Raw genomic sequence first — 24,633 nt, forward strand, 5'->3', positions numbered from 1 at the left:
TGTATATATATTTTTTTAATTTTACAGCGTTTAATATGAAACTAATTTTTTTAGCCTAATATGAAGAAATAATTTAATTTAATTGGGTTTAATTTGAAAATAAATCTCTAATTTTAATGTTTCGTCTTTATCATCTTCCCCTACCTTGTTTCGTCTACTCTAAAATTGTAAAGACTCATCTGTATAGTAGAATTGGTAAGTAACTATAGCCAATTGATTAGTAATATATACTGAGAAAAATATATTTAATTATATAAATTATAAAATTATTTATTATTTTCAAAATACAAAAAACACTCAAAAAATCAATTATTGTTCTTGTTAATTTCTTTTGTAATATTTGTTCATATAAAAATTATATATAGTATTTAACTTGTGTTATTATATAATTTTAATATATTTAAACTCAGATCTATATTTACCCATTTGTCTGTTATTTTTGGTTCCGCCAGTGTCTATATAATCATATTGGATGAGTTTTAAAGTTTCATCTCAGATTTTTCTCAAAACAAACACCCTGCCGTTGGCAAATAAAAAAAAAAACATAATTCATAATCATATAATAATAAACATCAATAGCATGATAATTTTATAAAAATATAAAGTATAGACTATAGCAGGTATATCTAATTATAAAAATTAAAAAGTAAAAACTTTTATAAAAGGGTAAAATCGTAATTAGAATCTCCTAACAAGACATGGGTAGCCGCAAGCGTGAGGGCAATCTAGTGATAAAAGCACGCAACCGAGGGCACATACGTCATACAAACCAGAAACCATCAACCTCTCAGCGCAAACCCTAGCTCCATCCATCCATCCATCCATCCATCCGCCTCCTCTCTCTCTCACCTCATGGCCAAGAAACGAAAGCTCGACGCCAAATCCGATCCCAAGGCGGCCTCCGGCGGCGGCAATACAACCCAGCCATCTGCTGTCGAGGAACCGATAAACGATCCCATGGGAGAAGAAGATCACCAAGAAGAAAGCATGGATGGAGAGGGAGAGGAAGAGGAAGAGGAAGAGGAAGAGGAACCACAAGATCACCAAACCCTAGAAACCCCCGACTCCGACAATGAAGGCGATGATGCTGACGCCGAGGAATGCGATCCGGCGGCGATCCAGAAGCTTCTAGAGCCCTTCCCCAAGGACCAGCTCGTTGAGCTCCTCCGTGAAGCCGCCGTCAACCATCCCGACGTTCTGTCGAGCATCTATCGCCTCGCCGATGCTGATCCAGCCCATCGTAAGATCTTCGTCCATGGGCTTGGCTGGGAGACCACCGCCGAAACCCTCATCTCCGCCTTCAAGCAGTATGGTGAGATTGAGGACTGTAAGGCCGTCATCGACAAAGTCTCAGGGAAATCCAAGGGATACGGCTTCATCCTGTTCAAACACCGGGCCGGCGCTCAGCGTGCTTTGAAGGAACCACAGAAGAAGATTGGGCACCGGACGGCCGCGTGCCAGCTTGCCTCTGCCGGCCCCCCTTCAGCCTCTACTCAGCAGCAGGCTCCTTCAGTGTCAGAGTATACGCAGCGAAAGATCTACGTGAGCAACGTTGGGGCAGATCTTGAGCCTCAGAAGCTATTGCAGTTCTTCTCTAGTTTTGGTGAGATTGAGGACGGACCATTAGGGTTGGATAAGGCCTCTGGAAAGCCGAAGGGCTTCTGTCTGTTTGTTTACAGGACTGTGGAGGGCGCGAGGAAGGCTTTGCAGGAACCTCACAAGAATTTCGAAGGGATAATCTTGCACTGCCAGAAGGCAATCGATGGGCCGAAGCCTGGTAAGCCTGTGTTTCCTTCTGGTGGAGGTCATCATGGTGGGTTTCATCATGGGGGAGCATCCCATGGGCCACAATTCTCAAGGACTGGAAGTGCTTCTTCGGTAGGCCACTTGATGGCCCCTCCGGCAACAGGGTTGAGTTTCAATCAGGGTAATCCACAGGCGGCTCTAGCAGCAGGTGGCCTGAACCCGGCTTTGGGGCAGGCTTTGACTGCACTGATTGCGACCCAGGGTGGCGGGTTAGGCGGTTTAACAAACCTTTTGGGTTCTCTTGGATCTGCGGGGATAGGAAACCAGGGAGCAGGAGCATCACTTGGAGCTGGAGGAGGGCATGGGATGCTTGGTGCATATGGTAATCAGCCAGCCACTGGTGGTAATTTGAATGCTGGCGTTCTTGGGGGATATGGGGCACATGGGCATATGCAGGGTGGGTATGGGAATGCAGGGGCAGGAGGAACTGGGAGGAACCAACCAGGAGCTGGTCACATGGGTGGACCTTATCATTAGGTAATCATCAGGTAAAGTAGTTGTTGTAAATTTGATTTCTGTTGTAATTGTGTATATGTTTCGTTGTCACCCTCATGATTTGAAGTTGAGATATCCTCCTTAGTCTGATTTCTCATGTCGGTAGTGCTAATCTGTGGTGAACTATTTCAATCATCAAACATGCGCTGTTTTCTTATATGCCTTCCAAACAGTCTTATGAAATTTTCAGTAAAGTTTATGCTATGCTAAAATAAAGTATGCAATTTCATGTTTATCTTTGTTTTTTAAAAAAGAAAATGTTGAACCTCTTGGATGACACCACTAAGCGTGCAACCAATTAATGTTATTAGATCCATATTAAAAGATTCTGTTGGAAATGACTTGCTTGAACTTATTCTCCTTAGCAATCATGAATTACTTTTTCTTTTGATACTTGTTTTACCCAGCCAACTTTTGGTTATTATTATTATTATTATTATTATTATTATTATTATTATTATTTTTGGTGGGAAAGTTCAGGTAAGCCTTCGTTCATGGCCTAGAATTATTGCTGACCTAAATATGTTTTAGATATGACTCCAATTCTTTAAATAATCTGACATTTTATTCTTTTAAATCCTTTGAAGCCACTGCATGATCACTTTTACTGATTTCAAAGTGTTTCCTCCTATTTCTACTTTAAAATTTTCCAGCAATTTTTTCCAACAAAGTTGTTAGTAGATTTGCTTTTGTGAAGCACCCCCAAGAATTTACTGTTTATGAGGTTGTGTGAAATTCAATATCATCTTTGGAGCCAAAGCTTCCTTTGGTTAGAATGCACTGTGAGTTCTTGACATTTTAACATTCCTTTTGAATTTTGACTTTCCTAATCTAACTTTACTGAGCATATGGAGACATTGTGCCATTTCTTGAATTTCTTTGTTGTGCAAGTTTTCTAAATTTAGATGCTTAATATTCCCTATAATTTCTGTCACAATACTGTCCTGTTATGAAGTTATTTTAGTTTGGAAAAGTTCATCAATTACAAAGTTTTTCTTGTATTTATTTTCGGATAGCATGCAAGGATTTAGTTTAAAACTTTTTTGAATCCTATTTTATACTTTTGCTATTCGTTTTGCAGATACTTTTTAGGTGATTATATCAATCTAGTTGTGAGCTGATGAATCTTCTGGAGTTCCTTTTGTGTCCATGCAACTGCTACAACTTTCATGCTTTTGAAAACTGTCATTTGGCTATCAAAACTTTTAAATTTCCCTATGAACTCTCCTCTCTCTTCTCTCTGGTTCTTTAAAATTATGTAGTACTTTGAGCTACTATAATTGGCTTCAGAGAAGCCTTCTAAACTATGTGGTCTATTGTAAAAACCTTCTTTGGTTTTAAAAGCAGTCTGACTTAAATGCAGTGCAGTATTTGGTATTTGTTGGTATTTTTGTTTCCATTCGCCCAAGTAAAGCAAGCTAAATGTTATTTTTTCCAGCAAAATTGGATTAGATTGATCTATTCCGTGGTTAAATTTATACTTGTTTTTGCTTTTCACCAACATTTGTTATTTATTTTTTCGAAAAGAACAAAATGTATGTGATGCTGTTGAACGGTTTATTATGTGTTAAAGAGAATATTTGATTTATCTCTTATTGTGTATGTAACTTACTCTCTAATCTGATTCTATTTTTTGCTTTACTATTCTTAATGAGCACTTTTTGATGCAGGTTGATCTTCTTCAACTGGTGGGTCTCTCTTTAGTAGTTTTGCCTTTTTTTTTTTTTTTACTTTTTTATGACAAATTCAAAACTATTGAGTGCCTTGTTTTGATTTTGGATTTAAGGTGGTTATTGCCCACAAAAACTTTTAAATTGATTTTGCTACAATGTCACTGTATTTGGACTATAGTTTTTAGTCTTATTCATCTAGCTTGTTCCTTCCATTTGTTTTAATTATTTTAATATGGAAACATGCCTTCTCCAGGCTCCCAACTTTCTAAAATTTTTGGATTAGCCTATTGGAATGCTGTTAAGGTGTTTGTGTGAAAAAACCTTGTGAAGTTGTCAATAAATATGCCCATTTTCTTAGTCTCATTTAAGGCTACACTTAGGTGGGCCCTATTTTCTCTTGCTTTTTAAGCATTCAAACCTTTCAAGTCTATGTTTTGTTATATCATTATGTATCTCAAAGCCTAAATCTATTGGACCCAACCATCTTTTGATGCATGTGACAGAGGTACATCGTATTTTTGTTGGTACATCATAATATGGCTCATGGCTGTATGTTAAGGTGGTTATTGTCCTCAAAACCTTGTAAATTGATTTTGCTATGATGTCATTGTATCTGTGTCATACTTTTCAGTTTTGTTGATCTATCTTCTTTCCATCTACTTTAACTAGTTTATTATAGTAAACAGGTCTTCTCCAAATTCCAATATATTTTGGTTTTTTGAGCAACCAATTGGGACACTGTTAAGGTGTCTGGGAGAAAACAAAATGCTTGTGAAGTTGTCTGTAACAAAACCCTTTTTGTAGTCTCAGATATCGCAATACTTGGGTGGCTGTGGTTTTTTATCAAGCATTCAAATATTTCAAGTTTTTGTTTTATGGATATTGTTTGTTCTTTCTCTCAAAACCTAATTTGTCAGACAAACCCATCTTTTGATGCATCGGAGAGATGGACATCGTATTTTGGTTGGTGCAGCATAACTTGGCTCCTGGATGTAGTATAATGATGGGATCATCTGCTGGTTCTCACTTCTCAAGCTGTGAGATGGAAGGAGATGTCATGCTGTGATCCAATAGAAGGTATGTACCTAGATTTGTTTTTGAATTGCTTTCCACCTATCAGGGCTAGTATTTTGCTTGCTGGTCACTTCAGAATCTAGCTTTATTAAGCAAATATATTATTGAAAAAAAATCTACTGTGATGACGGGTTTTAATCGGTCATTTATTGATTCACTCTAAATGACTACCTTCTTTAGGGAATCCACTGAAATTGATCTACTAGATCAAAGGAAAACAAATCTTATTAATTGCATATGTTACTCTTTTCTTCCATGTAAAAGTATGCCTTTGTTTGGCAAGGCACTGATTGTGGTTTACAAAACATGTTAAGACTTTAACTGGTTAGGTATTGTTTTGTGTTCAATAGAACTTGAAAAGGAAACCTAGCACCATGATGAAGTTTTGTATAGTACACAGCTACACTTTCAAGACTAAGGTGTAGATTTATTGGCATTGACTTAGTTTTAGTCATAACAGGTAATGTTCAATATTGATATTTATAAAAACCTGCCGGAACCCTTAATGCTGTCTCTTGTAGCTGTTTAATTGAGTCTTTGAAGGCTTTTTAGTGCATCCTGATGTATGAACTTCAAAGTATAAAAACAACCTGGGAATTTAATGGATGTGATTTGTATTGAAATTCAGCATCAGGAAAAGCAATTGTTGGGGATGATATCAATTCATTTTCATCCCGTTAAGTGTGGCCTTTTATATTACTATATTTGAGATCTCAACTAATGGTTTCTTGTTTCAGCATGTTTAGAAGTGCAATCTATGGTAGCATTTGATGGTAAAATGAAGGTAAGTCAAGGTAAATGGAATTGGATAGGCAGCTCTTACCATTGGAAAGCTGTTGTTTTCCTGGAGTAATTTTGCTGAGAGTGCGACCTACTCTGTTAATGGTTTTTTTTTCCCGAGGCTATTCTTGTATGCAAATGTTTTCCTAAGCTTGGGGGGTGGCCATTAGTTTATTTTCCATTTTGTGCTTCTCCATGAATTAGGATGAGACGGCTGTGTGGTCTGTTCTGAAGGTATGGAGCTCACTCACTGCTGGGCTATGATTTTGTCGATGATAGTATGTTTATGAATCAGTGGACCGCATATTTACTGGTGTCACAGATGCTTATTTGGCCTTATGTTAGACGTGTTCTTGGTCCGGTGTGATCGACTCTTTCGTATTGCTTATTCATTTGTGATTATTTATGTCACTCTGTGAGTCCTCATACATAATTAGGATGGTTTAACCTATAAAACACCATGAAGAATATGAAATGTAAAACTTGTATCAGAGGCAAGTAGTTCAGTAACAAAGATATAAACTAAAATGTTGTTTGCGCTTGAAAGGGCAACAATTAATTTGACTCTTAAGGTTGCTGCCTAGAGAAGCAAAACTGATAATGCATCCTTTTCAGTCTCACTGGTTTTAATTATTTCTCAGAAATAGACGGTTTTTTGTTACTGCAAACGTAAATCATATGATGCAATTATTTCTTCTCTATTCTATTTTAATGCTAAATTTAATTAAGTTTTTCCTTTTTGGGTTAGGCCAGGGTTGCAAAAAATTTAGTTCTGGTAGGTTTTGTTACACAACTTAATCTTTTTCCACTTATAATTTGTTCAAATTGTAAGCTTTTTAAAATTTTGAAAACTCAAAATTTTCTGGAAATATCTCATGATGGTGCTGAATAGATTTGTTCAAAGAGCCGGGCTACCTGCTTAAGCCCGAAAGTTTGCCCAAAGTATAGAGCTGATTTTAAATGGGTTGGGTTTGGGTTTTATTGTTAAAGTCCAGGCCCGCCCTAAAGTATATAATATGTTTATTTATTAGTTTGATATATACTTATTACTTATATATATATATATATATAATTCAGATATTAATAAAATCAAATATTCATATATTGTACTTGTGAAAATTTAAGGTATGTATTATTATTTTGGATTGATTAAGGTATATATTATTATTTTGGATTGATTAATTGTGAATAGATGATCTTTTTGGTCTTGTTTTTTATTATTGTTGATTACTATAGGTTATAATAGTTTGAATTTTAGATGTTGTGACTGAATAAAGATGTATATTTGGTATTTTAATTTTAATGTGTTTTGTGAAATAATATTGGGTAGTATTGTTAATTTTTTTTATAATTTATTTATTATTTAATAAAATTTTTTTTTTGGGTGAATCTTGGTTAAAGGTGATAAAATTCAGACAGTTATTAGTAAAAGTTGAAAATTGAGGCCTGTATTATTATTTATCATTAAAAAATGAAATGTATAAGGAGTTTAGAAGAATTAAATTTATGATTGAAATTTTTTAATTAAGTCAATTATATACATCCCGTGAAATCCATGTGACAATTTCAGATTCATATGTCTATTGTGGGAGTTTTGTTGAAGTTTTAGTTAAATTTTCACACGTGTCTCTGACCCTCGAACTTACATTAAAGAATAAAGTATTATGCCAATCCTTGGAGCACTGCTGAGTTACCTCTTCTTTAAAAATATATCTTAATGTATTTCAAGTGCTTATATCCTTTCCTTATCTTCCAATGGTTGGTTAGTAAGCTACAATAGGAAATATTTTATTTTTCAACCGAAATAAATGTTACTATCTTTATCTTTCTATTAAAGGGGGCAAGGAGATAGATTGGAGGTGGATGGCATTGATGTTTCTCAATTTTTTTCCTTGTTTAATATGAGTTGTGCTATTCTTTTAACTTGAAAAAATTGTAATTAATTTTAATTATGTTAATTCTCTTATGCCAATTTATGCCGATATATTCTATGAAGTAAATTAAAATAAAATCATATGATGGTATTTTAATTTTTTGATAAATGATATGAAATTAGAAATCTCAGTTTTTCTGTTTTGGCTACGGTCAATAATGGTTTTGATGTTAGTATGAGGTTTTATAAACTTAAGTAATAGTTAAATTTTTGTATCAATTAAAAAAAAATTGTAACATCCTTGATGCAATTTTTACAAGTCTAATCAAGATTTTTAAAAATCATCAACTAAAATTTACCAAAATCTACTTTTATGTAAATTTATACAATCTTCGTTATCATTCATTTATTAACGTCAATTAGCTTGAGCATAATTTGACTAGGATATATTTATTTATCAATCGTTCATTAGATGGAATAGGACCAATTTGGTGTTTCTTGACTAATTCACCCATTTAATTAGAATGCATTTATATATATATATATAAATGAATATGACTGAACTCTATTATTCAATTCATTATCATTCATTTTAAAAGCCATTTAAAGACCAGCAGCCATGCATTGGTTTTCTGGCTAATTGGGTTAGTGACTTCAATATGTCAAATGCTTGAAAACGTCCCACATCTACAATAAAAAAAAAACACACCAAATAACTTCACGTTACTATCAACTAATCTATCTTCCAATCAAATTATTATTATTATTATTATTATTATTATTATTATTATTATTATTATTATTAACCAAGAGTTGAGTCCATACTCATAGCCGCCTTTGACACTGATTTCTTCAACCTTTATAGTACAATCTTGACTCAGATCTTTTTATATAATCATTTTGTCAACTTCATTAGTGCTCAAATTCTAATACACAAAGTTAAGTTATGTTCTCATTGGTTTCATTCAAAATTACTTGGAAGTTTAAGTACTTATATTGGTCTCCTTCAAAGGATTGGGGATGAGAAAGCACCAAAACAGCAAATTCAAATGTGCACTTAGCCACTTACATGAAAAATTTGTGTGGCATTTATGTTGTTTAATCAATTTAACATGCATTTGTAATTGAACATTTATTGGAAAAAATTTTTTTTTTTTTGAAGAAGTTCTATATATGCATTCAAGAAACACAATTGGTTGAATTAATATGGTTGAATTAATTATATGTAAGGGTGTAACTTAACATGCATGTAAAGGAAGGAAAAAGAAGTACAATATATGCATTCAAGAAACACAATATTTACGTTGAAATGGTTTTGTAGATAAAAAACAAAAAAATGTGATGTCCGTATCCAAAAATATAGAAAGAAAAATTGTTTGTGCACACATCACATACACAACGTTTTGTTTAGTAGATTTGATATACATTCAAAAAAAGCATGAGAAAAAAAAATATTTTCATATACTCAACAAGCACAATGTTTATAAAATCACAATGAATTTTTTTTTAAAAAAAACATTTTTCGCAGTGAAATTTTGATTTAATTATAAAACACTTTCCAAATCTTAATCAAAAGAAACACTCAACATTATTTTTTTTAAAAAAATAATAGATAAAAACCTTAACAAACCATAAGCATATTTATACCACACACACTAATCCAAATTTAAATACAAAAAACAAATTTATTTCTCAATGTGTCAAATCATAAATACATCCAAGTGTGTGAATCACATGTATTCCCTTTAATTCACGCCCTAAATCTTCCAATCATATGTGTATATATATACACTGCTAACAGGCAATAAACGCCTCCATTTAAGAGATTGTCAAAAAACAGATAAATATAGAGATGTACTAGTTACAATGATTTACAAAGCTTTTAAAAAAAATCCTACTACCCTGTAATAACATAGGGATAAAATCACTATTTATCTCATAGAAGATCCACTTTTGGGAGTGCAGTAAATAGTATAGATAAAGCAGATCTTTGAGATCCAAGATATACGAGTCTGCGAGCGATAAAAAAGCAGATCTTATTAGAGGAAAGATTCAAACTTTTGCTCTACCCCTTAGTACTTTTACGTCATAGCATTGAGTTATTAAGTAGTTGACATGTATATATACACAAAAATCTAAATTCAAATTAAAAAAAAAACAAATTTATTTCTCAATGTGCCAAATCACAAATACATCCAAGTAAAATAAGTACATAAAATTAAAGAAACAAAACTTAAAATAGGGGTCAAGTGTGTGAATCACATGATCTCAATTTAATTCACTCCCTAACCCTTCCAATTGGGATTAACCCCCATAATTAACCTCTCTAATCCCCTCAACCACACACACACACACAGAGAAACAGAGAGAGAGAGAGAGAGAGAGAGAGAGAGAGAGAGCAGCCAGCCCAGGGTTTGCATGGGTGTTCTGCAGAGAAGCTAAAGAACCCATTGGCAGCATGAACAACAAGAAGCCAAGTGTCACCTGACTCACCTCTCTGGTTACCCTGACTACTAGACTTATTTGGACATACATGACTCCCACTTAACCATGGTTAAATTTAACTCACAAACCTTAACCATCCTCCTCCCTTTTAAATTCCCCACTCCTCTTCTCCCTTCTCACTTTGTCTCCTTCCATTCCTATGACTGCCACCTTGAGAGAATCCCCTTCTTCTTCCTCTTCCTCCAACAATGCCCCTTTCTTCCCAAAACCAAAGCCTAAACGTACCAAAAGATCTTCAAACTCTGACAAGGGCCATTCAAGTGTCCCACACAAGACTTCTGTTTACAGAGGTGTCACCAGGTTATCTTTCTTTACAGTCAGCAACTCTTCTTCTTAGTTTTCTTTTTGGATGAGTTTCTGATTTGATTGATTCATTCATTCTTAATGTTTGCAGACATAGATGGACTGGCAGGTTTGAAGCTCATCTCTGGGACAAACACTGCTGGAATCCCTTTCAGAGTAGGAAGGGAAAACAAGGTGAACTCTTTATTTTTTATTTTTATTTTTTTTTACTTTCATTCCAAAGTTATTTGGTTGAGGATCCAAGAAATATGTTTAACTTATTTAAGAGCTGACATTGTTTACTTTCTGTTTTTTTTTTCTTGCCTCCTCTGGTGATCTGCCACCCTTGTGCTGCTTTAACTTCTGGTGCTTAGTTTATTTGGGTAAGCAACTGATTCTTGAACTGAATCTTACTTTTTCATCTTGTTTCTTTTTTTTTTCTTTATTGTTATCATTATTATTTTCTAATCTGAGTTTCTGACCCATGTGCACATCAGCAATCTCATCTCCACTTCTTTTCTTTATTTGGATTTAGATTTGGTTTCATTTGTTTTATAAAAAGTTTCTGACTGCTTGTACTGTTTATTAATGTCAGTGTTGGTTTGTGTGATGGGTTTGTTTTGAACCAGGAGCATATGATGAGGAAGAGGCTGCTGCTCACACTTATGATCTTGCTGCCCTTAAGTATTGGGGCCCAGACACTCTCCTTAATTTTCCTGTAAACTTTCTTCTTCCTCTTCTTATTTTTGTATTTATTTATTTTTCCTTCATTTTTGTATGCCAGATTCTATTCAGAATAATTTTTTTTTAAGTCATTGTTTTTGTAACTGCAGTTACATACATACACCAAGGAGTTTGAGGAAATGCAGAGAATGTCCAGACAGGAGTACTTAGCTTCACTCAAGCGCAGGAGCAGTGGATTTTCCAGAGGTGTCTCTAAATACCGTGGGGTCGCCAGGTATATAATATATACTTATATAAACATATAATTAAGTTTAGTTCCTAAAAAAATGTTCTTGCAGGCATCACCAGAATGGTAGATGGGAAGCAAGGATTGGCCATGTACTTGGCAGCAAATACATTTACTTAGGCACATTCAGTATGAACAATTTCATTCCAGGGAACTTGTTCATTGATTTCATGTTTGCTTGTCCTTAATCTGAAACAAAATTTTGTTCAGAGTTTGATTGAATTCTAACATTAGAAAAATTCACAATGTAGATACTCAGGAAGAGGCTGCACAAGCTTATGATATTGCTGCTATTGAGTACAGAGGCATGAATGCAGTGACAAACTTTGATATCAGTTGCTATGTTAATTGTATCCAGCTGCCACAGTTACTGCCAATGCCGGTGCCGGTGCCGACATCAATGCAACTCAGTCCTGAACTTAATTTAGAGGAATTATCAGAAATTGAGTCATGTGATCAGATGAAACCATTGGCAATTACTCTTCCTGGAAATCAGAACACAGTGACTGAAAGCATGACAGAGCTGCCATGGAGCATGTTCATTGACCCTGCTGTGTTTGAGAGATACCCTGTTGATCACATTGCTGTTGACCAGGCAATTGATTTTCCTGATTTGTTTGATGGCAATGTGTTTGAGGTTGATATTGAGCAATTGTTGGAAGGGTCTGAGATTATGGGAAGTAGTGAAGGAGATGGTACTGGTACAAAAAGCGACGATGTTTTGGATAGTAAGCTTGTGGAGGAGGAGCAATGTGGAAGAGTATCAGAGAAAAGTTCAGAGGATGATGGTGTCTAAACTGATCAGCAGATGATAGCTAACATGCATTGTTTAGTTTTAGTTCATCTTTTATTTTGAATGTAGAACTGTATTGTTGGCTTGTGTTAAAAATCTTTTTGTTTAGTTTCTGTTGTTGATTGCTGAGATTAGATTTGTCTCAAGAACAATGAAGAAAGAGCTGCAAGGCTGCATTCAATTTTGTTTTTCTAAGTTGGGTTTTAAGTTGAAAAGGAGGATAGAGTTGAAGTTCTTCAAAGAAAATGTTTTTTAAGAAAGAAAGATTATTTATCATGGTCTCAATCTTGATTTGAATCTAAAGTCGAACTTTTGGTATATCTTGTTTACTTGTAGTTGCAGTGCATATGAGTAGGCCCAAAGGACGTTGTGGGCTGACACCTCATCTTTACAATGAGCAAACACAGTTAAGTTCAGAACTTTTAAAATTGAACCTAAAAATGTAACATGGCAAAGAAAGCGGATAAACTTTCCAGCCAAGATAAGTTCTTTAATATAAATAAATAAATAAATAACTCTGTGACCTTGAGGGCCCTGTAAATTTGCATGTGCTTTCAAAAAAAAAAATTTAATTATTTTTTTTATTTTTAAGAGTACTAGAAAATAATAATAATCTAATAAATTTTTTTGAATGTTTGAATTCTAGAGAAATACATAAATAATGAATGAAGTTTTCTTTAACGCACATCTTATTTTTCTCCATTAGTTGTTATTTGTTGTTTAAATTAAAGCCAAATATATATTCTTGTTAAATCCATCACGTTTATATTTATTTCAATTTTATTCATAGTCATTCTACTCCTTCCCTCCCATTATAAATATCCTATTTTACTTATTTCTCTCTCCATCCATTAAAATTGTACATTTAAGATGGTAATAATAAAAAATAATATATTTAAATAAATTAATAAATTTAAATTTAAAAATTAACATTTAAATTAGATATGTGGACAAATAATATGGGATACAGAAAACTTCTAAAAATGAACATTTATAATAAAATGAATGAAATACCTTCTATTCAATTAGAGCCACTCCAGTAATTATATTCATTCTTTCCCAGTTCAATTATAACCACTAAGGGGTTGTTTGGTTAGAAGAAATGGAATGTGAGTCATTATTTACATTGTGTAACCCCTTATTTAGACGTGGAGTAATGAGAGCGAGAAAGGTATGATAAAGGAATGAGGAGGTTGTGGAGAAGGATTCACAATGACTTAATTTTGAGGGGATTCTTGATTCTTGAACAATGAAATGACAATACTACCCTTGTTTTAGCCCACTTATTTTATTTTATTTTTTTTTGACATTAACCAAATTGTAATTAGTTATTTAGATTAGCTAATTAATTACTTATTATAAATTTATAATATTAACAATAAATTTGGATATTAATCAATATCAACAGCTAAAAAATAATTATTATGATTCATAATATATTTATTTAAAAATATATTTAAATTAGTAATTAGTTATTTATTATAGTAATTAATTACTAATAAATGATATTAAAATATTTGAGATTTAGTGACTTATTAAAGTTAAATATTTAATTAAAACAATTAATTTACTTTAATACTTAAATATTTTAAAAATATAATTGTCATAACTCCCAAGGCTATATATATAATAACATTCATATAAATATAAAAGGTATAATAATCATTTTATTATATATTTTTTTTAATTTTTCTCATTCTCTATAAACTATCACTTCAATCTTTCCGGTCCCCTCCTCATTGTCATTATGGTTCCACTCCTCTCTAACCCACTCTTGGCAACCAAATGCATATTCATTCCTTTCTAATTCAATTAGAGCCATCATGTTAGGCCTAGTAGCTTATATTTCTTACATGTTCAACCCTTACTAGTATAGTTAAAGCTAGCTGGTCAGCCACCTATTTTAAATTTTTTAAAATTTTGCTCATGCTTCTTTTTTTCTTGTTCATATTTCTTCATTACTTGGAGCCATTAGTTATCCAGTCTAATTTATCTTTGTTAAATTTACTTTCATTACCTATTTATATTCTTTCATTATGTGGTCAATTTGAGACACTAACTTTATAAATCAATTTTATATTAGACTCACTAGCTTATTAAACTTGCTCCCACTTCTCTTCCATGTCCTCCCTTTCTACCATCCTAATTCATGCAAGAAGAATGAGCATTTTTAATGGTTTTTTCAACAAATATAATATAAAAAGGAGAAGATGGAAACCATGAATAAGAGAGGAAAAGAAAAGCTTAAATGCAAGCAGAAAAAAAGAGAAAACAATAAAAGAAAATATGCTCAAGGAAAAAAAAAACCGCAATAAGGTGAGCAACATTAGACAATCGAATGTAAGGAAAAAAATAAGATGAAATATTTTTTTTTTTGATATTACAATAATAAAAAAATTGATTCGATGTCCGGAAGTAATGCACAAGAATTATAAGTAGAAATAAGTATAGAAATTTTTAAGTTAATATATAAAGGTGCAATTTTCTAAACAGTCATTTTAATTTTTCAAACTTACCCTTTTAATCTCTTTACTTTAAACTGCAACTTTTCAGTTCATTTACAATTTTAATTTAGCCATGTTTATTTCCCTAAACCCTAAATCATCAAAAATGGGGTTGATATAGCTCATTTAAATATAATAGATGGATTAAAAAATTGTAATTTAAAGTAACTAACTAAAAGAATATGTTTGAAAAAGTAAAGAGACTAAAATGATAAGTTTGAAAAAGTAGCTGGTGAGTGTAAAAATTAGCGGAGCTATTATGGTATTGAGAAGTTAAAGAAAAAAAAACAAAAAACTGATCGGGCGGATGCAGGACAAGATATATAATGGGCCCGCCCATTGCCATCTCTATTGTAAATGCATGTTTAGGGATCTCTTGGTCATTTTCTTCCTAAACTCATAATACTATTTGGTGTCATTAATAAAGCTTAGGTGTGGAAATTCTCTTAAAATATTAGGAAGGAATGAATTTTTCGAATCACGATCTCGCTTTGACAACAAGGTGTGTTCCTCACTTTTGAAGAGTTGCAAAAACAAAGCCAAGAGAAGTTATCTAATAATAGAAAATGAAAGAAATGGTTGCATAAATCATCGCACCAAAAGGAAAACTTGACAAATGAATGGTTCACTTGTACATTTTTTGCACCATGATTCTCAATTATAGAAAGGATCAAAATTGTTATTCACAATGGATCGTTATGAAAATATAAATAAAAAGATAAATATAGTGTTTTAATTTATATTGTTTTTTTAAGATGGACAAATCACTCACCTCAACTAATATTAAAAGAAATAATTAAACTGTTAATCTCTAACCTCGTAGACGAAAGAGTTACCATCCTTCTATTGTTTTAGATGCATGTTAACAAATACGGAGTATAGTGTTTGCAAAGACATTGACAACTGACCAATTTTACCAAGGGCAGCGAAGTCATTATAATTGAGTTGGGTATGCCTAAAGTCTTTGCGTAAGAATGTGACTAAATGTCCCATTCGAGTCATAACTGAATGCCATTTAAAGCATGTTGAATCTTTAGAGAATGCCAAAGAGAGTGCATCAGTGAGGACAAATACATAATGGCCAAGAAAGCTCCATTAATTGATTCTCAAAGTCTCAACAACCCACCACTCCTTAATTATCAAGATTTATATTTTTTTTAAATAACATATTTTTACAAACGATCATTATCTTCGTTGCCAAAAAAGACTTTTTCTTCAGCTTATGTTTTTTATTTTTATTTGATATACCTTTATGGAAGTTAATTCACTGATTATGATTATTTTGTTGTTTTATTATTAGTTCCTTTTCTGCTTTATCCTTATGTATTTGTATTTAAATTTTTCTAATAAATAAATAATTAGGTGCTCATGAGTGAAGCTTTATAAGCTTAAAAATAATGATTAAAAAAATCTATGATAAGCAGATAATGGCATGATAAGGTGTTTAATGAATTATGATCACCATAGCAGTGAATAATGGTTGGATAATTTTTTCATAAAAGTTGGTGCTTTTAATTTAGTATCATAAATTTCTTTGAATAAATACATTATAAAAATATATTTTTAAGAGATTAATTTAAATAAACATAACACATAAACACACAAGTGGGTAGAAAAATTAATTTTATCCTATGCACATCCCTAAATTTATATTTCTTTTAAAAAAAATACTGAGACTAATCTAAATATAATCGGAGATTTACAGTATAAAATTAATTTTATTTATAATATATAAAATTAAATTTCATCCTAATATTTTTTTAAAAATAAATAAACTATGTTTGTCATAAAATTATGACAATAATTGAGGGTGGTTTGCCGCAAATTGTATTTTAAAAAATGTTATTATTATATTAAAATGAACGAGAAACAATAGTGGCATCTTGAAAATATCGTAAAGAGAACAAAATTTTGTCAAATTAAACACTATATTTTTAAAATCAAATAATTGTGTTTCATTACACATTTATAAACTTAATAAAAGTAGAAGGGCAATATTGGAAAAGAAAACTAAATATTCAGATCATGAGCTTTTTTTATTGCCAAAAAAAAGGAAAAACAAAAAGTCCCTAACGACCCGTTATTTTAAATATTTGAAGTTGGATTTTTTTTTAAATAAAATAAATAAATCACTTATTTATTAGAAAATAAATAATACAAGCACAAAAAAAAAACAGGAAAGGACAAAACCCTCAATACTTTTAAGAATCCCTTTTAATCCCCCAATGTTTGTGTTTCCTCATGAGTTCTTACTTTTTGTACAAATTTCGTTTTAGCCCAAAAACAACTAACGGAGGCGAGGGAGGCGCTAATTGCGTTGTGAAATGACCTTGCTACCGTGTGTGCTTTGAATTAAATGCGGTTGAATACGGAGTGGCTGATTTGATGCTTTTAACCCTGCTTTTCCTTGGGAACCGTTGGCGGTATGGCTGGGACTGCGAATCGTTGGGATTCGGGAATGAAACCCTATCTTCCAATTGTCACATCCAACCGACGCCTCTTTGTGCCTTCTTCTTATATCGGTGGAAAAAATTGAAATCATTTTTTCGCTCATTTCCTCTCTTGGAAAACCTCGTCTTTGAGATCGCCGGCGAGTTTCATCCCCGGTTTCCATTGCAAAGTTGTTCTTCGACAGAGATCTCCGGTGGCATTTTGTAGAATCTTGGTGATTTACCTCAAGGGGAAAAGGCCGCACGAAGGTGACAAGACATATTTGATTGCAGTGATCTGTGTGGCTTTCCTTATTTTCTGTGTAATGTTGTGTGATTCCTTTAATAATATCAACATTCTTATGTAAAGTTTGTCGCTTTTCCTGTATAGACTATCTAGTTTGATGTGTATACTATTATTTTTATCTCTTAGTGATTGAGTCTGTGTTTGCCTTTTTTTTTATATAGATCAGAAGATGGCAACAATACTTGTAAACGCTCAGTGTTATTTGGGCCCAGTTGTTGAAACCATTGCAGAGTTGAAAAAACAAATGAACATGCGGCATTGGGAGATACTCCGTGGTACGCCGTTTGCCATTTTATGGATATCACTCCTGTACTGCAAGAGCGAGGGGTTCTTGATCCGGTATTGCAGTTGTACGACCCAAACCGCCAAATGTTTACGATAGGACAAAGTATGCACCCGTTCAGAACAGAAGATGTCACTTTCTTCCTAGGCCTAAGTTGCCATGGAGATATTGTCTCTTTCAAGCACGAGAGAGTCCAGTCAGAATTTGAGAAGAACTTTCTGCATAAAATGCACAACCGTCACCAAGATGCAATCAAAGATAGCCTACTAAGAATTGTATGCAGCAAACATGGCGAGGAGGAGATCTTTGTGAAACTCTTGGTAGCGTACTTCATGACGACGATTATGTTCCCCAACACTTATCTAAATGCACCACCATTTATAGCAAGGTACGCCGACGATCTGCGGTCACTCGGCCGTTATGCATGGGCGCATGCTACTCATAAGTGGATGATGGAAGACATCCCTTCGACAGCCGGCCATGTCTAACTTCGTTGTATGGGAAAGTGCCCTAGCTAGTGCAGGGTATTTGAGAGGTTGCTCCATTGCTCTGATAATTTGGTTTTATGAGGTTAAGGACTGTGTGAAGAAACAAAAAATAGGCCAGTCACTGCGTCTCATGTGCTATGGAGATTCCAGTTTCATCAAGTCGGCGTCTATCGAGCCGCTGGTGAATTCAATCAAAGGGAGAAAAGTAAGTTAATCCTATTGCTGTTGAAAATGATTGGTAATTTGGATGAATGTATTATTTCCAGTGTTTTACAATGTTGTACTGTGTACATTACTCATTTTATGTGTATAATGTTATGTTCCTCTGTATAGTATTGCATTTGTTGTGTATATTTTTATTGGTTTCTCGTATATTATAGAATTCTTGTGTATAATATCGAATCCTAACGCTTATGATGCTTTTGTGTTTACTTACCGGCTCGCCGCTTGTACCCAAATGACTAACCTGAGTAGAATATGTTAGTTGGTAATATTAAGAGTGATCAGAAGCAAACCCCTGGCAGATCATCGCCATTGGGCTACTATACAAGGCAGTCCCGACAACTAACAAGGGCCGCGACCGTTGGGAAAAACCAAGCGTTGAGCCAACAAAGAAGCAACGCTTGAATCAATCCCTTCCAACCACCCCTGAAGAAATTGACCGTCGACAGTCATAGGTAGAAAGGCCGAAGGAGGTCCCGCAATGTGCCGATGACATGCGACGATTATTGCAACAAGTATTATCAGAGTTCAATGACCTGTGAGCTCGTATAGACGAGCGTGAACGCGAATATTCAAAGCGAAATAGGTCCGAGTCACAATCACCGCTTGGGGATTCAAAGACTTTCTACGAAGGCACCGACATCGCCATCCCCATTCATCAGGACCGTCCCATACTCCTGGCTTTAGGTTTAAAAGGGTGGTACGTCATTGGAAAAAAAAACGTACAACTAGTGCAGAAATCCCTACACAACAGGATAAAGAAGCTTCTGAGGATGTTCACATTCCACCAACCGCTACTCAAGAAGAAGTGGCGAGTCGCATCACATGTCCCTCGCGATCTCGATTGCTCGTCTGTGGTGATAAAAATTTCAGCTCCCCGGGCCGAATAGATGATTATCTCGACTCATGCCCCTCCATCACAGTGCCCAGCATGAAATTCCATCTCGACTCAAGCCCCTAGTGGCGACCCAGATCCCGGTAAAGGCAAAAGACGCTCCACCCAAACATGTTACAAGACGGATGACTGCCCAAGATACACATCAAAGCAGTCCACCTCCGAAAAGAGCTCCACCAAAACGAGCCCCAGTGAAGAAGACACCTCCAAAGCGGGTTCAGCCAAAGAGAGCCCCACCACCAAAAAAAGCCCAACCAAAGAGAGTTACAAGGAATAGGGACCCAGCACAGAAGAATAAACTGACTGAAAAGGTTTCCATCGCGAGTGACGACTCCGAAGATAATGGGGAGGTAGCAGCATTATGCGTTGTAGACGCATTACTTCAGTCCTTGAACGGTTTGAGAAAGAAAAAACTGAGAGAAGCGCCATTTACGGTGGTCACATACGAGCCTCAACCAGAAGGGCAGGTGTACTTTGAGGAGCAAAAGAAGGCTGAGACTGACTTCCTACCATAGAAGAAGACCTATCCGGGATTTGGAAAGCTTAAGCAATTCAAAAAAGCAGCCCTCACCATCTTCCTCAACACACGCGTCGACGAGTACTTTTCTTCTATGTATATATATGTGTGCATGTTTCAATTGCATATTAGACTGTGTATGGATATTACTTTCTAGTGTATATAAATTACTTTCTTGTGTATAAATATTTCTTTCCTGTGTAAGGATATTTATTTCCTGTGTATATATATTACTTTCCTGTGTACATATTTAGTTTTATGTGTATACTTACATATGACTTTGTGTTTTTTTTATCTAGCTCCGTCATATGGAGGGATGATAAAGACTACGGGAATACTACCCATGCCCATCTGTTCGTCCTCCTCGATGGAAAGGAAAATGTAAACGATGATGTATTGGATGCCCTCATACTCATGCTCCGTGTGGAATTGCTAACAAATCCATTGCCATTCAAGAAACGTGGAGTTGTGACATGGCCCCTAGCTCTTGCTATGCAGAAATTGCAATTTACAGCGGAACAGGCAGTGTATCTGATGGAAGATGTCGTATACGGGTACAAGGAAGCTGACCTTATACTTATGCCAATCTTGCTTCATGGGCATTACCATCTGCTCTTTTTAGACAATGAGAAGAAGAAGTACATGCACTACTCGTCCCTCAGGTCAGACATTTATGATTCTGACGCCGTCGATATGGTACGTATGAAAAACATATTTTGGAACTACTTTACGCTTTCATACGCTTTTCTATTTAGTGACTAACAAGTTCCATTAAACTGTTCAACGGGATCTCTTTAAACTATGCGTCGAGGTCAACACATCCAGTAATCCATTTCGATACTTCCCACTTGATCATGTCCGTGACTGCCCCCAACAGGCACTCAACACCATTGATTGTATGGTGTTTTGCATGCGATATATAGAACAGCTTCTAAACGGGGAAGAATTGTCTATTTCACAGTCGGACGTTCAAGTCCTCAGCCTCTGCTATGTCGCCCGTATACTACTAGATGCGATGAAGAGAAGAATAATACCAAGCACTAGTATGAAGAGTGACACCGAAGGTCAGAAGAAGGCCACGGGTGAGAAGGAGGACAACCAAGGTGAGAAAGAAATGGAATGTGAGAAGGAGTCCGCAGTGGAGAAGGACGGCCAGGGTGACAAGGAAATAGAATGTGAGAAAGAGGCCGCCAGGGAGGACAACAAAGGTGAGAATGAAAGAGACGGTGAGAAGAAGGCCGTTGGGGAACATGATAGCCAAGGTGACAAGGAAATAGACTGTGAGAAGGTCGCCACAGGGGAGGACATCAAAGGTGACAAGGAAAGAGAGGGTGAGAAGGAGGCCACTGGGGAAGACAAGGAAGCCGCCAGGGTTGACAGAGAAAGTGACAAGGAGGCCGCTGGGGAGGACACAGAAGGTGAGAAGCACACAGAAGGTGAAAAGGCCACCGAAGGTGAAAAGGACGAGAATGAATCAACTACTAAAGATGCTCCCCCCATGAAGTGAGGCAGGAAAAGGAGAACCAGGAAAATACTCGGACATTGAACACCGACGCACCCGTTGACCAACATAATTATCCAGCTATAACTGCGCAGGAGTCTGACAATGCTGTGGCTGACGATGTTGACAAAATTGTATAAGGTACTGGAAACAAACATGAACAGTTATGATATTACATGTTAATTCTTGCGTTTGTAATGACTATGCTTGTTTGTAATTGCAAGTTTTATTATGCAATTACATTTCATACATACGAAATAGCCATAAATTATGGATGTAATACACGGCAAAATATATTCCATACACAGTAATGCTAAAGTATACATAGAAAAATTTATTTCATACACAACAAAATTTAAATATACACAGATTGAGGTTTACACACACAAACAGAAGAAATAAAACAGGTAAAGCAAAAAAATTAAAAAGGTCCTGCTAACGAACATGTGCAAGAAAAATCAAATATCATAAACTACCGTTAGGTTTAGCATGGTCAGTCCGCAATGACTGCATTACATGATCTCCGATTATGACCACTTTCGTGGCACCGGCTACAGTGTAATTCATGGACATTAAAGGCTTGTGACTCTATTCTCTTCCTCCTTCGATAGCCTGGCCGTTTCTTTGATATTGGTGGCCTAAGTCGTAGTTGACGGTTGTCGTCAGATGGTTTGTCACTGTCAGGAACAGGGGATATTGGATTCGCATACGCCCGACGATACCATTCCACTCTGAAGTAATCATCAATATAAGAATAGACATTCGTGTCTGTTTGCATAATCGCGACACAGACATGCTTGCACGGTAGGCCATGTACTTCCCACTTCTTACATGAACACTTACGAGACTGGAGGCTGACTACGTTATTGTTATTGTCAATGACTTCGTATGTGTCTTCGGTAGACCGCCCTACTCTGAGGCAACGACTATCATCAACGATTTGATAAACCTTTTGTCGTATTTCAGGACATAGATGTGTATCCCACCTGTTGAATTGTTCTCATCTTTCGGCTAACATATTCATAGGTTTAACCTGGAAAAAGACAGTCAGTTACACAGGAAATCAATATGTATAAACACGGTAAAGTAATATTTATACACATAAACATAAATGTATACACAGTTCATATAAAACTATACACAGGAATCCTATATTACACACAGAAACGCTTATATATTACATCAAACATATAACCATACACAGTAGGCAACTAATCTGATAGAATCAACCATGCTTGTTACTAGTAGATGCCGTGTCTCTTTAATCCAAGCATTGAAGGATTCTGCCACATTGTAATACATCTCGCACCATCGCAATCCTTTAAATAAAAAGTTTGACCAATGATCAACGTCGGACTTATTCATCGACCAAGAGTGTGCGTCGGGCGATAGATATGCAAGTTCATAGACTACATCATTGAACTCTTTCGAAGTGTATGCGTACACAATTTTCACGATTACTGCGCAGAATTGCATTCGCAAAGATTTACCGAAGCTAGAGTTGGTCTTCATGAAGTTCGCCTCCAAATGACGTAGGCAATAACCATGTGGTGATGAGGGGAAGACTCGCGTGATGGCATTGACTAGACCCTTCGATCGATCTGATATGAATGTAATAATTTTATCGTAGGTATCTTCACCGTACAAGGCCTCCCCAAGGTAGCGAGAAACCAAGTCCAGTTCTCATCAGTTTCGTTGTCGACGATAGCAAATGCTACATGGAATAGGCCATCATTGCCATCTTTCGTTGTCGCCCCTAGTAGAATCCCACTATACTTGGCCAGCAAATGGGTTCCATCAATAAAAAGTAATGTCCTGCACCCATGCTTGAAACCCAATAAACAAGCCCCGAATGAAAAAAAAAGCACGCTTAAACCGCTAGCCGTCTTCGTCAATGGTAACAACGCTACCGGAATTTATCTCGGATACTTGATCTGCGTACGATAGAAGCAAATTATAGCTACTAACCTCACTACCATGAATCACCGACCTCGCAACCTCCTTCCCCATCCAAGCACGCTTGTATGGAATACGAACACCATAGTCACGTAATATGTCTTTCTGTATGTCAACAGCTCTCTATAATGGTGTTTCTTTTAATTTATGTATGACAACAAATCCACTTCTTGCTTGCTTTTGGATGTGCTGTAGTACCAATTCCTCCACCACAAATATGAGTTGCTTGCATTGTCTTCAGCCGGAATGTGTCATGAATTCCCTATTTAGAAGCATGCACTCGCCATTGGCATTCTTTAGCAGCGCATCTTACAGTCACTCGAAGTTTGTCATTTTTTATAAATGTAAAGTCAAAATTTTTTCTTATAGCATAGCTTCACACGCAATGTTTAAAGTGCTCTGCATTCTCAAACCATTGGCCTACTTGTAAAGTGGAACCATCATGTGTATCGGTAAACCCGGCAATACTAAGCGCCCCGGAAGAATTATGTTGGGACAGAAAACTATTGCCACTGTGGTTGACGCTGTCTGACAATGATGCTCTGCGTTAAAACAATAGACAGGAAACATAGATGTTACACAGGAAACAAATATTATACTCATGAAACAGTTATTATACACGGGAAATTGTTTTTCATACAGCACCATATAGTAATACACATGAAGTATTTGTCATTTACAGTACCATCATATAGAACAAAGGAACACAAAAAATAAGTAACCAGCGAGATCATTGATTGTAGTATTACGATGGGATAAAAAAGGCATGGTTTCCATCTGCAGAGATACTCACATCCTCGATGATGATGTCTACGACAAATTTGTTGAAACTATGATATATATGATACATGCGTTCAAAATCGGGGGCAGACTCAATTGGCCAAAGCATTCTGTATGCATCAGGCATTACGAACTTGACTCTCACTTGAGAAACATCTACGGCCCAACGTGCACATATCTCACCCATGACTGACTCCCATGAACTTAAAACTGTGAATTGAAGCACACGTTCTTCACCTTTGTATCGCGCCACGGCAGAAAAATGTTTCCATTTTTAATGACGCCTACATGAAATTGCAAGAATCTACATACACAAAAAATGACAAAAAATGAAGAAGCTTGTTAAATTACAAACGTAAGTGCATGGAAAATAACACGCAAGAGCATGGAAAATAACATGAAGAAGAAGAATAACAATAAAAACAACAAGACAAGATGAAGACAAGAAGAAGGTTAACAAGATGAAGAAGAAGTAGGTTAAGAAGATGAAGAAGATGAAG

General features: G+C 35.3%; 2 protein-coding genes across 4 annotated transcripts; both read left to right on the top strand.

The window, feature by feature from the left end:
* The first annotated feature begins 755 nt into the window (after positions 1–755).
* On the top strand, positions 756–6,007 carry LOC120250561 (UBP1-associated protein 2A-like). 3 transcript variants are annotated; one of them, XR_005533037.1, is made up of 3 exons: positions 756–2,294; positions 3,383–5,051; positions 5,786–6,007. XR_005533037.1 is itself a non-coding variant. In XM_039259387.1 (2 exons), the coding sequence occupies exon 1, from the start codon at positions 853–855 to the stop codon at positions 2,281–2,283; it is 1,431 nt and encodes a 476-aa protein (XP_039115321.1). In that variant the 5' UTR covers positions 756–852; the 3' UTR covers positions 2,284–2,294; positions 3,383–6,007. The 3 variants fall into 3 exon arrangements, 2 of the variants coding, with proteins under 2 accessions (XP_039115321.1, XP_039115322.1); XM_039259387.1 differs by having other exon boundaries at positions 3,383–6,007; XM_039259388.1 differs by having other exon boundaries at positions 756–2,283; positions 3,383–6,007.
* A 4,338-nt stretch (positions 6,008–10,345) lies between these two features.
* LOC120249274 (ethylene-responsive transcription factor WRI1-like) lies at positions 10,346–12,329 on the top strand. The gene is made up of 7 exons (XM_039257782.1): positions 10,346–10,506; positions 10,601–10,683; positions 10,863–10,871; positions 11,118–11,206; positions 11,322–11,446; positions 11,511–11,587; positions 11,710–12,329. The coding sequence occupies exons 1-7, from the start codon at positions 10,346–10,348 to the stop codon at positions 12,252–12,254; spliced, it is 1,089 nt and encodes a 362-aa protein (XP_039113716.1). The 3' UTR covers positions 12,255–12,329.
* The last annotated feature ends 12,304 nt before the right edge of the window (positions 12,330–24,633 follow it).

The sequence above is a fragment of the Dioscorea cayenensis genome, chromosome 19 (assembly GCF_009730915.1).
Source record: "Dioscorea cayenensis subsp. rotundata cultivar TDr96_F1 chromosome 19, TDr96_F1_v2_PseudoChromosome.rev07_lg8_w22 25.fasta, whole genome shotgun sequence".
Taxonomy (NCBI): domain Eukaryota; kingdom Viridiplantae; phylum Streptophyta; class Magnoliopsida; order Dioscoreales; family Dioscoreaceae; genus Dioscorea; species Dioscorea cayenensis.